The 15227-nt window shown below is 47.7% G+C and overlaps 1 protein-coding gene across 1 annotated transcript in view; it reads right to left on the bottom strand.

Moving 5' to 3' along the window:
• Positions 1–450: 450 nt before the first annotated feature.
• The window catches only part of LOC137311116 (voltage-dependent L-type calcium channel subunit alpha-1S-like), a 183881-nt gene continuing 169104 nt past the window's right edge, over positions 451–15227 (bottom strand). The window contains exons 22-23 of the mRNA XM_067978483.1: positions 2035–2142; positions 451–580 (exon numbers count right to left, since the gene is read on the bottom strand). Coding sequence (XP_067834584.1) covers positions 524–580; positions 2035–2142 — 165 coding nt within the window. The 3' untranslated portion in view covers positions 451–523. The remainder of the gene's footprint in view (positions 581–2034; positions 2143–15227) is intronic.

Genomic DNA, 15227 nt, shown 5'->3' on the forward strand with positions numbered 1-15227 from the left:
AGAGGAGATTTGAATGAGGTGTTCAAAATCACGAACAGTTTTGATTGAGTAAATAAGGAGAAACTGTTTCCAGTGGCAGGAGGGTCGGTAACCAGAGGACACAGATTTAAGATAATCGGCAAAAGAACCAGAGGTGAGATGAGGAGAAATGTTTTTCCACAGCGAGTTGTTATGATCTGGAATTCACTGCCTGAAAGGGTGGTGGAAGCAGATTCAATAATAACTTTCAAAAGGGAATTGGATAAAAACTTGAAGAGGAAAAATCTGCAGGGCTCTGGGGAAAGAGTGGGACTAACTGTATAGCTCTTTTGAAGAGCCGACACAGGCACGATGGGCAGAATGGCCTCCTTCTGTGCAGTATCATTCTATGATAACTGATTCCTAGAACTTCAAGCCCAGCTTCTGCCCTTAACCTCAGGCCTTGGCTCTTAGTCTCCTGATGACCTCAGTGTCTTCTCCAGCACCCAGTCCCCAGCTGTACCATTCACTGCATCAGCAGAGCCAACTCATGACCCACTCACACTTACTTGCAGTCCTCCTCTGTCATTTTGGAGGGGTCAGTGCAGCTGTAAAACTTTCCCTGAATTGAAGAAGATGATAAATTAGTACCAGAGAGACGAGCAACAACACAGAGAGATTTTACAGCAGGTGTCAGTACTCGAGGACATCCCTCAGTTGTAGAACCCCTCTCTATACAGCACAGGACACTAGCAACACCAGCAGTACTCCAGTTTGACATTCTAAACCCATATCCTAGTAACAATTCCTCAGCCTCCCTCCCAGTAATAATTCCTCAGCCACAAGTCCCAGCAATAATTCCTCAGTCACAGATCCCAGTAATAATTCCTCAGTCACAGATCCCAGTAATAATTCTTCAACCACTGGTCCCAGTAATAATTCTTCAACCACAGGTCCCAGCAATGATTCAACAAGACCCAGCAATAATTCTTCAACCACAAGACCCAGCAATAATTCTTCAACCACAAGACCCAGCAATAATTCTTCAACCACAGGTCCCAGTAATAATTCTTCAACCACAAGACCCAGTAATTATTCTTCAACCACTGGTCCCAGTAATAATTCTTCAACCACAGGTCCCAGTAATAATTCCTCAGCCAGATGGTTGGAATTGGATAAATACTTGAAGGGAAAAAATGTACAGGGCTATGGGGAAAGAGCTAATGGGACTAATTGGATAGTTCTTTAAAGGAGCCAGCACAGGCACAATGGGTTGCATGGCCTCCTCCTGTGCTGTACCTACCAAGATACTATGATATTATGGCCCAGTAATAATTTCTCAGCTGTATTGCCCAGTAATAATTCCTCAGCCAGATGTCCCAGTAATAATTTCTCAACCAGATGTCCCAGTAATAATTTCTCAGCCAGATGTCCCAGTGATAATTTATGAGCCAGATGTCCCAGTGATAATTTCTCAGCCAGATGTCCCAGTAATAATTTCTCAGCCAGATGTCCTAGTGATAATTTCTCAGCCAGATGTCCCAGTAATAATTTCTCAGCCAGATGACTCAGTAATAACTCCTTGGCTACATGTTCCAGTAATAATCACTCAACCCAACTGAGCAGGAATAATTACTCAGTTCTGCAGCCCAGTAATAATTGCTCACCCTACATCCCAGTAATAGTTGCTCCGCCCAATGATTCAGTAATAATTCCTCAGCCCTCATTGCTGAGCGATGATCCTTGGAGCTGATTTCCCAACCCTGCCCTAGGTGGATTTGATTGCCTGGATGCAGCCAATACAGGAAAATCAGGCAGGAGAGGGAAGACCCCTAAAGCCCGGTCTGATCAGAAGCAGAAAATCAGACAGGCTCCTGAGCTTGCACTTGGCTCCTGTCCCACTTTCCTGTTCTCGCTCTCCTGGGTTCATCTGCTCCAGCCCAGCACAGGACCCGTGACATCTCCCCCTTTATTCTGCGCCCATGGAGCGGGAGGGGAGGTTGTATTTTTTGCTCCACTGCCCATTCCTGGCCTGCTCACTGTCAGTCTGACCGAGTTCTCCAGCTAGCCACTTACCTTGAAGAGCTGGACACCAATACAGGCGAACATGAACTGTAGGAGGGTGGTGACAATCACGATGTTCCCAATGGTCTTGATCGCCACGAACACGCACTGTACAACATGCTAAAAAAGAGGCAATGGGACAGGTCAGATATCGGCACTGCTACTAGGGAGGGCATCACAATTCAGGCTGGACAACTCACTCACAAGTCAACGTTTTAAAAAAGGCAGTTCAGGACAGGCCGAGTGTGTGTGGTGGGGGGAGGGGGAAAAACTAAGCTCTACATAGTGTGGGGGCGGAGGGGAAACACATCCAGGATGATTTTCCTGTATTGGCCACATCCTGCAGACAAAAATCATGCTGTTCTGGGCCAAAAATACACTGTTTTTATACTTACTCCTTCCCTCAGGAATGGGACTGGATGGGGTTGTGTGTGTGTCTGGTTTCTCTGTGACTGTGCGTGTGTGTCTCTCTGTGACTGTGCGTATCTCTCTGTGACTGTGCGTGTCTCTGTAACTGTGCATGTCTCTGTGTGACTGTGGGTGTGTCTCTGTGAATGCATGTGTGCCTCTGTGTCTGTGCGTGTCTCTGTGTCTGTGCATGAGCATGTGTGTGTGCCTCTGTGTCTGTGCGTGTCCCTGTGTCTGTGCATGAGCATGTGTGTGTGTATGTGCACGTGTATCTCTGTGACTGTGCATGTGCGTGTGTGTCTCTGTGACTGTGCGTGTATGTGTATCTCTGTGACTGTGCGTGTGTCTCTGACTGTGCATGTGCGTGTGTGTCTCTGTGACTGTGAGTGTGTGACTGTGCGTGTGCATGTTTGTGTCTGTGACTGTGCGTGTGTGTGTGTCTCTGTGACTGTGTGCGCCTGTGTCTCTGTGAATGCTTGTGCTTGTGTGTGTGCGTCTCTGTGACTCTGTGTGTGTGTGTGTGTGTGTGTGTGTGTGCGCGTGTCTGTGACTGTGCTTGTCTGTGACTGTGTGTGTGCATGTCTCTGGGACTGTGCGTGTCTCTGTGACTGTGTGTCTCCATGACTGTGCATGTGCTTGTGTGTGTCTCTGTGACTGTGCATATGCGTGTATGTGTCTCTGTGACTGTGCATGTGTGTGTGTGTGTGTGCGCGTGTCTGTGACTGTGCATGTGCGTTTCTGTGACTGTGCGTGTGCGTGTGCTTGTCTGTGACTGTGCATGTGCATCTCTCTGTGACTGTGCATGTGCGTCTCTCTGTGACTGTGCATGTGTGTGTGCGTCTCTGTGACTATGCATGTGCGTGTGTGTGCGTCTCTGTGACTGTGCATGTGCGTGTGTCTCTCTGTGACTGTGCGTGTGCGTGTGTGTCTCTGTGACTGTGCATGTGCATGTGTGTCGCTCTGTGACTGTGCATGTGCGTGTGTCTCTGTGACTGTGCGTCTCTGTGACTATGCATGTGCGTGTGTGTGCGTCTCTGTGACTGTGCATGTGCGTGTGTCTCTCTGTGACTGTGCGTGTGCGTGTGTGTCTCTGTGACTGTGCATGTGCATGTGTGTCGCTCTGTGACTGTGCATGTGCGTGTGTCTCTGTGACTATGCATGTGCGTGCGTGTGCGTCTCTGTGAATGTGCATCTCTCTGTGACTGTGCATATGCGTGTGTGTCTCTCTGTGACTGTGCATGTGCGTGTGTCTCTGTGGCTATGCATGTGCGTGTGTGCGTGTCTCTGTGACTGTGCATGTGCGTGTGTGTCTCTCTGTGACTGTGCATGTGCGTGTGTCTCTGTGACTATGCATGTGCATGTGTGTGCGTCTCTGTGACTGTGCGTGTGCGTGTGTCTCTGCGACTGTGCGTGTGTTTACGCTTGTCCGTGTCTCCCTCTCTCTGGGTCAAACCTGGGTACGGACAGGAACTGGGATCAAACAACAACAGCGATTTGCATTTATATACCACCTTTAATGTGGTAAATCGTCCCAAGGCGCTTCGTTCATCAAACAAAATGTTAACACCGAGCCACATAAGGAGATATTAGGACAGGTGACCAAAAGTTTGGTCAAGAGGTAGGTTTTAGGGAGCGTCTTAAAGGAGGAGAGAGGTAGAGAGGAGGAGAGGTTTAGAGGAGGGAATTCCAGAGCTTAGGGCCTAGGCAGATGAAGGCACGGCCGTCAATGGTGGAGTGATTAAAATCAGGGATGCCAAGAGGCCAGAATTGGAGGAGCGCAGAGATCTTGGAGGGTTGTAGGACTGGAGGAGGTTACAGAGATAGGGAGGGGGTGAGACCATGGAGGGATTTGAAAACAAGGATGAGAATTTTAAAATCAAGATGTTCCCAGACGAGGAGCCAATGTAGGTCAGCGAGCAAATGGGGCGATGGGTGAACGGGACCTGGTGTGAGTTAGGGTTCGGGGGGTGCTGGGTGAACGGGACCTGGTGTGAGTTAGGGTTCGGGGGGTGATGGGTGAACGGGACCTGGTGTGAGTTAGGGTTCGGGGGGTGCTGGGTGAACGGGACCTGGTGTGAGTTAGGGTTCGGGGGGTGATGGGTGAACGGGACCTGGTGTGAGTTAGGGTTCAGGGGGGCGATGGGTGAACGGGACCTGGTGTGAGTTAGGGTTCAGGGGGGTGATGGGTGAACGGGACCTGGTGTGAGTTAGGGTTCAGGGGGTGATGGGTGAACGGGACCTGGTGTGAGTTAGGGTAAGGGTTCGGGTTCGGGTTAGAGGTCGGGGGGCAGCTGCATTCGGGTTAGGGTGAGGGTTCGGGTTAGAGGTCGGGGGGCAGCTGCATTAGGGTTAGGGTTAGGGTTAGGGTTAGGGGTCGGGGGCAGCTGCATTAGGGTTAGGGTTAGGGTTCGGGTTGGGGTTAGAGGTCGGGGGGCAGCTGCATTAGGGTTAGGGTTAGGGTTAGGGTTAGGGTTAGGGTTCGGGTTCGGGTTGGGGGTCGGGGGGCAGCTGCATTGGGGTTGGGGTTAGGGGTCGGGTTGGGGTTAGGGGTCGGGGGTCAGCAGTGTTTTGGATGAGCTTAAAAGGAGCAGCGGAGAAATAATCAAGGAGTGACATCACAGGACAGCAGGTAGGTGATTGGTTGCTGAGGATGAGCGTTTTTATTTACTCTCTGAGCTAAGAGCTGGGAAACTCTAACTATTACTTTAATAAATCAACTTAAACTCGTTAATAAAACTAAAAATATCGAGTGAATGAAAATGTTAACTAATTGAATAAATAAAACAAGGTTAGATCCAGATGGCAGTTCAGGTGGTGCCGTTACAGCAGCATGTGGGAGTTTGTGGAGAGCAGCGAGATCCCAGGCAATAAGTGTCTGCAACCTGAGGAACTTCGGCTCAGAGTTTTTGAGCCCGAGCTGCAGACATTGCGATGCATCAGGGAGGGGGAGAGTTACCTGAACACTTTGAGACAGGAGGCAGTCACACCCCTTAGGTTAGGTAGTGGTTTAGATTTGGTTAGTGGTGAGGGACAGGAGGTTGTGACTGAGAGTCAGGCAGGTAAGGGGACCCCGGATGCAGTGGTGGAGGAGCCTCAGCCTTTGCCCTTGTCCAACAGGTACGAGGTACTTGCTACCTGCGTGGATAAGAACAAAGATTGCAGGAAGGATGGGCAAACTGACCACGGTACCGTGGGGGGAGCGAAAAGGAATGTGTCAGTGTTGGTGGATAGTATAGTCAGGGGGATAGATACTGTTCTCTGCAGCCGTGACTGGGAGTCCCGAAAGCTGTGTTGCCTGCCTGGTGCCAGGGTTAAGGACATCTCCTTGTGGCTGGAGAAGAACTTGGAGCATGAGGGGGAGGATCCAGTTGTCGTGGTCCATGTAGGAACCAATGACATGGGTAGAACTAGGAATGAGGTTCTGCTGAGAGAGTTTGAGGAGTTCGGGTCTAAATTAAAAAGCAGAATTTCAAAGGTAATAATCTCTGGATTACTACCTGAGCCACGTGCAAATTGGCATAGGGACAAACAGGATTAGATGGTTAAATGTGTGGCTGAAAGAGTGGTGTGGGAAGCAGGGCTTTCAATTCATGGGGCACTGGCATCAGTTCTGGGGAAAGAGGGAGCTGTTCCGTTGGGATGGGCTCCACTTAAATCGGGCTGGGACCAGTGTCCTGACGAATCGAATAACTAGGGCGGTAGATAGGGCTTTAAACTAATAAGAGGGGAGGGTTCAGGAAAGGGTACGTTTATAGGTCTAAAAAGAAAAGTCAAGGCTGTAGAGCAGAGTAGCGATTTGGGTAAAGGTAAGCAGAGTGTGACAGGAAAGGACAGAGAGTTTAACGGTAATAGTGCAACAGTGAATAAGGTCAAATCAAGGAAAAATAGTAAAATGTTAAAATTAAGGGCACTTTTTCTGAATGCACGAAGCATTCGTAACAAGACAATTGAATTAATGGCACAAATAGAGATAAATGGGTTTGATCTAGTAAACATTACTGATACTTGGTTGCAGGGTGACCAAGGTTGGGAACTAAATATATTAAAAGATATGATGGTGGATAAGCAATGGCAAACATTTAAACAAATAATTCATAATTCTCAACGAATAAAAGTTCCCTTGAGGGATAAAAATTCCACGGGAAAAGTGATCCAACCGTGGCTAACCAGTATTAGATGAAACGAAGAGGCCTATAATGTTGTGAAGAATAATAGTAAGCCTGAGGATTGGGAGGGTTTTAGAAACCGGCAAAGGACGACCAAAAAATTGATTAAAAGAGAGAAAATAGAATGAGAGCAAACTAGCAAGAAATATAAAAACAGATTGTAAGAGCTTCTACAAATAAAAAAAAGGAAGAGATTAGCGAAAGTAAATGTGGGTCCCTTAGAGGCAGAGACAGGAGAAATTATAATGGGGAATCAGGAAATAGCAGAGACGTTAAAAACAAATATTTTGTATCTGTCTTCACAGTAGAAGACACAAAAAAATACCAGAAATAGTGGGGAACAAAGGGGTAAATGAGAGTGAGGCACTTAAAGTAATTAAGATTAGTAAAGAAAATTACTGGAGAAACTAATGGGACTAAAAGCCGACAAATCCCCTGGACCTGATGGCCCACATCCGAAGGTTCTAAAAGAGGTGGCTGCAGAGACAGTGGATGCATTGGTTGTGATCTTCCAGAATTCCCTAGATTCTAGAACGGTCCTCGTGGATTGGAAGGTAACAAATGTAATACCGCTATTCAAGAAAGGAGAGAGAGAGAAAACAGGGAATTACAGGCCAGTTAGCCTAACATCAGACATAGAAACATAGAAAATAGGAGCAGGAGTAGGCCATTCGGCCCTTCGAGCCTGCTCCGCCATTCAATGTGATCATGGCTGATCCTCTATCTCAGTTCCAAATGTCCTACTCCATATCCTGAGACTGTGAGCCCTTGTTCTGGACACCCCAGCCAGGGGAAACATCCAGTCTGTCGAGCCCTGTCAGAAATTTTACGTTTCAATGAGATCCCTTCTCATTCTCCTAAATTCGAGTGAATATAGGCCGAGTCGACCCAATCTCTCCTCATACGACAGTCCTGCCATCCCAGGAATCAGTCTGGTCAACCTTCGTTGCACTCCCTCTATGGTTAGTATATCCTTTCTTAGATAAGGAGACCAAAACTGCACACAATACTTCAGGTGTGGTCTCACCAAGGCCCTGTATAACTGCAGTAAGACATCCTTGCTCCTGTACTCAAATCCTCTTGCAATGAAGGCCAACATACCATTTGCCTTCCCAACTGCTTGCTGCACCTGCATGTTTGCTTTCAGTGACTGGTGTACAAGGACACCCAGGTCCCTTTGTACAGCAACATTTTTTTTTATTTGTTCATGGGATGTGGGTGTCGCTGGCGAGGCCAGCATTTATTGCCCATCCCTAATTGCCCTCGAGAAGGTGGTGGTGAGCCGCTTTCTTGAACCACTGCAGTCTGTGTGGTGACGGTTCTCCCACAGTGCTGTTAGGAAGGGAGTTCCATGGTTTTGACCCAGCGACGATGAAGGAACGGTGATATATTTCCAAGTCGGGATGGCGTGTGACTTGGAGGGGAACGTGCAGGTGGTGTTGTTCCATTGTGCCTGCTACCCTTGTCCTTCGAGGTGGTAGAGGTGCAGTCGAAGAAGCCTTGGCGAGTTGCTGCAGTGCATCCTGTGGATGGTACACACTGCAGACACTGTGCGCCGGTGGTGAAGGGAGTGAATGTTTAAGGTGGTGGATGGGGTGCCAATCAAGTGGGCTGCTTTGTCCTGGATGGTGTCGAGCTTCTTGAGTGTTGTTGGAGCAGCACTCATACAGGCAAGTGGAGAGTATTCCATCACACTCCTGACTTGTGCCTTGTAGATGGTGGAAAGGCTTTGGGGAGTCAGAAGGTGAGTCACTCGCCGCAGAATACCCAGCCTCTGACCTGCTCTTGTAGCCACAGTATTTATATGGCTGGTCCAGTTAAGTTTCTGGTCAATGGTGACCCCCAGGATGTTGATGGTGAGGGATTTGGTGATGGTAATGCCGTTGAATGTCAAGGGGAGGTAGTTAGACTCTCTCTTGTTGGAGATGGTCATTGCCTGGCACTTGTCTGGCGCGAATGTTACTTGCCACTTATCAGCACAAGCCTGGATGTTATACAGGTCTTACTGCATGCGGGCTCGGACTGCTTCATTATCTGAGGGGTTGCGAATGGAACTGAACACTGTGCAATCATCAGCGAACATCCCCATTTCTGACCTTATGATAGAGGGAAGATCATTGATGAAGCAGATGAAGATGGTTGGGCCGAGGACACTGCCTTGAGAAACTCCTGCAGCAATGTCCTGGGGCTGAGATGATTGGCCACCAACAACCACTACCATCTTCCTTTGTGCTAGGTATGACTCCAGCCACTGGAGAGTTTTCCTCCTGATTCCCATTGACTTCAATTTTACTAGGGCTCCTTGGTGCCACACTCGGTCAAATGCTGCCTTGATGTCAAGGGCAGTCACTCTCAACTCACCTCTGGAATTCAGCTCTTTTGTCCATGTTTGGACCAAGGCTGTAATGAGGCCTGGAGCCGAGTGGTCCTGGCGGAACCCAAACTGAGCATCGGTGAGCAGGTTATTGGTGAGTAAGTGCCGCTTGATAGCACTGTCGACGACACCTTCCATCACTTTGCTGATGATTGAGAGTAGACTGATGGGGCGGTAATTGGCCGGATTGGATTTGTCCTGCTTTTTGTGGACAGGACATACCTGGGCAATTTTCCGCATTGTCGGGTGGATGCCAGTGCTGTAGCTGTACTGGAACAGCTTGGCCAGAGGCGCGGCTAGTTCTGGAGCACAAGTCTTCAGCACTACAGCCGGGATGTGGTCGGGGCCCATAGCCTTTGCTGTATCCAGTGCACTCAGCCGTTTCTTGATATCACGTGGAGTGAATCGAATTGGCTGAAGACTGGCTTCTGTGATGGTGGGGATATCGGGAGGAGGCTGAGATGGATCATCCACTCGGCACTTATGGCTGAAGATGGCTGCAAACGCTTCAGCCTTGTCTTTTGCACTCACGTGCTGGATTCCGCCATCGTTGAGGATGGGGATGTTTACAGAGCCTCCTCCTCCCGTTAGTTGTTTAATTGTCCACCACCATTCACGACTGGATGTGGCAGGACTGCAGAGCTTTGATCTGATCCGTTGGTTGTGGAATTGCTTAGCTCTGTCCATAGCATGTTGCTTCCGCTGTTTAGCATGCATGTAGTCCTGAGTTGTAGTTTCACCAGGTTGGCACCTCATTTTTAGGTACGCCTGGTGCTGCTCCTGGCATGCTCTTCTACGCTGCTTATTGAACCAGGGTTGATCCCCTGGATTGTTGGTAATGGTAGAGTGAGGAATATGCCGGGCCATGAGGTTACAGATTGTGCTGGAATACAATTCTGCTGCTGCTGATGGCCCACAGCGCCTCATGGATGCCCAGTTTTGAGCTGCTAGATCTGTTCTGAATCTATCCCATTTAGCACGGTGGTAGTGCCACACAACACGTTGGATGGTGTCCTCAGTGCTAAGATGGGGTTTCATCTCCACAAGGACTGTGCGGTGGTCACTCCTACCAATACTGTCATGGACAGATGCATCTGCGACAGGTACATTGGTGAGGACGAGGTCAAGTAAGTTTTTCCCTCCTGTTGGTTCGCTCACCACCTGCCGCAGGCCCAGTCCAGCAGCTTTGTCCTTCAGGACTCGGCCAGCTCGGTCAGTAGTGGTGCTACCGAGCCACTCTTGGTGATGGACATTGAAGTCCCCCACCCAGAGTACATTCTGTGCCCTTGCTACCCTCAGTGCTTCCTCCAAGTGGTGCTCAACATGGAGGAGGACTGATTCATCAGCTGAGGGAGGGCGGTAGGTGGTAATCAGCAGGAGGTTTCCTTCCCCATGTTTGACATTTCATGGGGTCCAGAGTCAATGTTGAGGACTCCCAGGGCCACTCCTCCTGACTGTATATCACTGTACCACCACCTCTGGTAGGTCTGTCCTGCCAGTGGGACAGGACATACCCAGGGATGGTGATGGAAGAGTCTGGGACGTTGGCTGAAAGGTATGATTCTGTGAGTGTGGCGATGTCAGGCTGTTGCTTGACTAGTCTGTGGGACAGCTCTCCCAATTTTGGCACAAGTCCCCAGATGTTAGTGAGGAGGCCTTTGTCGTGTCCGATGCCAGGTGGTCCGTCCGGTTTTATTTTTATTGTGACTTTTTTTAGCGAGATTTTACAACTGAGTGGCTTGCTAGGCCATTTCAGAGGGCAATTAAGAATCAACCACATTGCTGTGGGTCTGGAGTCACATATCGGCCAGACCGGGTAAGGACGGCAGGTTTCATTCCCTAAAGGACATCAGTGAACCAGATGCGTTTTTACGACAATCGGGTAGTTTCATAGCCACCATTACTGATACTCGTATTTTAATTCTAGATTTTATTTAATTAATTGAATTTAAATTCCCCAGCTGCACGTGGCGGGATTTGAACTCATGACTCCGGATTATTTGTCCAGGCCTCTGGATTACTAGTCCAGTAACATAACCACTATGCTACGGTACCCCTAGATTTTCCAATCTATCACCATTTAAATAATACTCTGCCTTTCTGTTTTTCCTTCCGAAGTGGATAACTTCACATTTATCCACGTTATACTGCATCTACCATGTATTTGCCCACTCACTCAACTTGTCTAAATCGCCTTGAAGCCTCTTTGCATCCTCCTCACAACTCACGATCCCACCTAGTTTTGTGTCGTCAGCAAACTTGGAAATATTACATTTGGTTCCTTCATCCAAATCATTGATATATATTGTGAATAGCTGGGGCCCAAGCACTGATCCCTGCGGTACCCCACTAGTCACTGCCTGCCACCCCGAAAAAGACTCATTTATTCCTACTGTTTCCTGTCTGTTATTTCAATCCATGCCAGTATATTGCCACCAATCCCACATGCTTTAATTTTGCACACAAACCTCTTATGTGGGACTTTATCAAAGGCCTTCTGAAAATCCAAATAAACCACATCCTCTGGTTCTCCCTTATCTATTCTACCAGTTACATCCTCAAAAAAACTCCAGTAGGTTTGTCAAACACGATTTCCCTTTCATAAATCCATGTTGACTTTGTCTAATCCCATTGATATTTTCTAAGTGTCCTGTTATCACATCCTTTATAATAAACTCTAGCATTTTCCCTACTACTGATGTTAGGCTAACCGGTCTGCAGTTCCCTGTTTTCTCTCTCCCTCCTTTTTTAAATAGTGGGGTTACATTTGCCACCCTCCAATCTGCAGGAACTGTTCCATAATCTATAGAATTTTGGAAGATGACACTAATGCATCCACTATCTCCATGGCTACCTCTTTTAGTACTCTGGGATGCAGATTAATCAATCTCTTGGTCCCTTTTTGCTGAATTCTAAACTGCTTCCAATCCTCAGGCTTGCTACTTCTTCTGGCAACTTTATATGACTCCTCTTTGGATCTAATTCTATCCTTAATTTCTTTTGTCGTCGGGAAAATGCTGGAATCCATTATTAAGGACCTGGTAACAGGGCACTTAGAAAACCATAATATGATTAGGCAGAGTCAACATGCTTTTATGAAAGGGAAATTGTGTGTACAAATCTATTAGAGTTTTTGAGGTTGTAACTAGCAGGGTAGATAAAGGGGAACCAGTGGATGTAGTATATTTGGATTTTCAAAAGGCATTCGATAAGGTGCCACATGAAAGGTTGTTACACAAGGTAAGGGCTCATGAGGTTGGGGTAATATATTAGCACGGATTGAGGATTGGTTAACGGACAGAAAAACAGAGAGTAGGGATAAAGGGTCATTCTCAGGTTGTCAGGCTGTAACTAGTGGGGTGCCGCAAGGATCAGTGCTTGGGCCTCAGCTATTTACAATCTATATTAATGACTTAGATGAAGGGACCGAGTGTAATGTATCCAAGCTTGCTGACGATACAAAGCTAGGTGGGAAAGTAAGCTGTGAGGAGGACACAAAGAGTCTGCAAAGGGATATAGACAGGTTAAGTGAGTGGGCAAGAAGGTGGCAGATGGAGTGGAATGTGGGGAATGTGAGGTTATTCACTTTGGTAGGAAGAATTGAAAAACAGAATATTTTTTAAATGGTGAGAAACTATTAAATGTTGGTGTTCAGAGGGATTTGAGTGTCCTTGTACAAGAAACACAGAAAGTTAATGTGCAGGTACAGCAGGCAATTAGGAAGGCAAATAGTATGTTGGCCTTTATTGCAAGGGGGTTGGAGTACAAGGGTAAGGAAGTCTTGTTGCAATTGTACAGGGTATTGGTGAGACCTCACCTGGAGCACTGCGTACAGTTTTGTCTCTTTACCTAAGGAAGGATATACTTGTCTTAGAGGCGGTGCAATGAAGATTCACTAGATTGATTCCTGGGATGAAAGGGTTGTCCTATGAGGAGAGATTTTGTAGGATGGGCCTATATTCTCTGGAGTTTAGAAGAATGAGAGGTGATCTCATTAAAACATATAAGATTATGAGAGGGCTTGATAGGGTCGATGCTGAGAGATTGTTTCCCCTGGTTGGAGAGTCTAGAACTAGAGGGCATTGTCTCAGGATAAGGGTTGGCCATTTAGAACTGAGATGAGGAGGAATTTCTTCACTCTGGGGGTTGTGAATCTTTGGAATTCTCTACCCCAGAGGGCTGTGGATGCTGAGTCATTGAGTATATTCAAGGCTGAGATCGATAGATTATTGGACACTAAGGGAATCAAGGGATATGGGGATCGGGCGGGAAAGTGGAGTTGAGGTCGAAGATCAGCCATGATCTGAATGAATGGCAGAGCAGGCTCGAGGGGCCGTATGGCCTACTCCTGCTCCTATTTCTGATGTTCTTATGTTCAAGTTTATGCAGGGTGGAAGATGGGAGGCCGGCCAGGAGACCATTGGAATAGTTGAGTCTGGAGGTAATAAAAGCATGAACAAGGGTTTCAGCAGCAGATGAGCTGAGGCAGGGGCGGAGACGGGCGATATTACGGAGGTGGAAGTAGGCGGTCTCGGTGATGGAGCGGATATGTGGTCAGAAGCTCATCTCAGAGTCAAATACGACGTCAAGGTTGTGAAGGGTCTGGTTCAGACAGTGGCCAGGGGGAAGAGATGGAGTTGGTGGATAGGGAACGGAGTTTGTGGCAGGGACTGAAGACAATGGCTTCGGTCTTCCCAATATTTAGTTGGAGGAAATTTTTGCTCATCCAGTATTGGATGTCAGACAAGCAGTGTGACAAATGAGAGGCAGTGGAGGGGTCGAGGGAGGTGGTGATGAGGTAGAGCTGGGTGTCATCAGTGACATGTGGAACCTGATGTTATGTTTTCGGATGATGTCGCCGAGGGGCAGCTTGTAGATGAGAAATGGGAGGGGGGCCAAGGATTGATCCTCGGGGGACTCCAGAGGTAACTGTGCAGGAGCGGGAAGAGAAGCCTTTGCAGGAGATTCTCTGGCTATGACTGGATAGATAGGAATGGAAGCAGGCGAGGTCAGTCCCACCCAGCTGGACGACGGAGGAGAGGTGTTGGAGGAGGACGGTGTGGTCAATGTGTCAATGGCTGCAGACAGGTGGAGAAGGATGAGGAGGGATAGTTTACCACGGTCACAGTCACACAGGATGTCATTTGTGACTTTATAGAATCATAGAATCATAGAAGTTTACAACATGGAAACAGGCCCTTCGGCCCAACATGTCCATGTCGCCCAGTTTATACCACTAAGCTAGTCCCAATTGCCTGCACTTGGCCCATATCCCTCTATACCCATCTTACCCATGTAACTGTCCAAATGCTTTTTAAAAGACAAAATTGTACCCGCCTCGACGACTGCCTCTGGCAGCTCGTTCCAGACACTCACCACCCTTTGAGTGAAAAAATTGCCCCTCTGGACCCTTTTGTATCTCTCCCCTCTCACCTTAAATCTATGTCCCCTCGTTATAGACTCCCCAACCTTTGGGAAAAGATTTTGACTATCTACCTTATCTATGCCCCTCATTATTTTATAGACTTGTATAAGATCACCCCTTAACCTCCTACTCTCCAGGGAAAAAAGTCCCAGTCGATCTAACCTCTCCCTATAAGTCAAACCATCAAGTCCAGGCAGCATCCTAGTAAATCTTTTCTGCACTCTTTCTAGTTTAATAATATCCTTTCTATAATAGGGTGACCAGAACTGTACACAGTATTCCAAATGTGACCTTACCAATGTCTTGTACAACTTCAACAAGACATCCCAACTCCTGTATTCAATGTTCTGACCAATGAAACCAAGCAAGCTGAATGCCTTCTTCACCACCCTATCTACCTGCGACTCCACTTTCAAGGAGCTATGAACCTGTACTCCTAGATCTCTTTGTTCTATAACTCTCCCCAACGCCCTACCATTAACGGAGTAGGTCCTGGCCCGATTCGATCTCCCAAAATGCATCACCTCACATTTATCTAAATTAAACTCCATCTGCCATTCATCGGCCCACTGGCCCAATTTATCAAGATCCCGTTGCAATCCTAGATAACCTTCTTCACTGTCCACAACGCCACCAATCTTGGTGTCATCTGCAAACTTACTAACCATGCCTCCTAAATTCTCATCCAAATCATTAATATAAATAACAAATAACAGCGGACCCAGCACCGATCCCTGAGGCACACCGCTGGTCACAGGCCTCCAATTTGAAAAACAACCCTCCACACCCACCCTCTGTCTTCTGTCGTCAAGCCAATGTTGTATCCAATTGG

The sequence above is a fragment of the Heptranchias perlo genome, unplaced genomic scaffold (assembly GCF_035084215.1).
Source record: "Heptranchias perlo isolate sHepPer1 unplaced genomic scaffold, sHepPer1.hap1 HAP1_SCAFFOLD_297, whole genome shotgun sequence".
In the NCBI taxonomy this organism is placed as follows: domain Eukaryota; kingdom Metazoa; phylum Chordata; class Chondrichthyes; order Hexanchiformes; family Hexanchidae; genus Heptranchias; species Heptranchias perlo.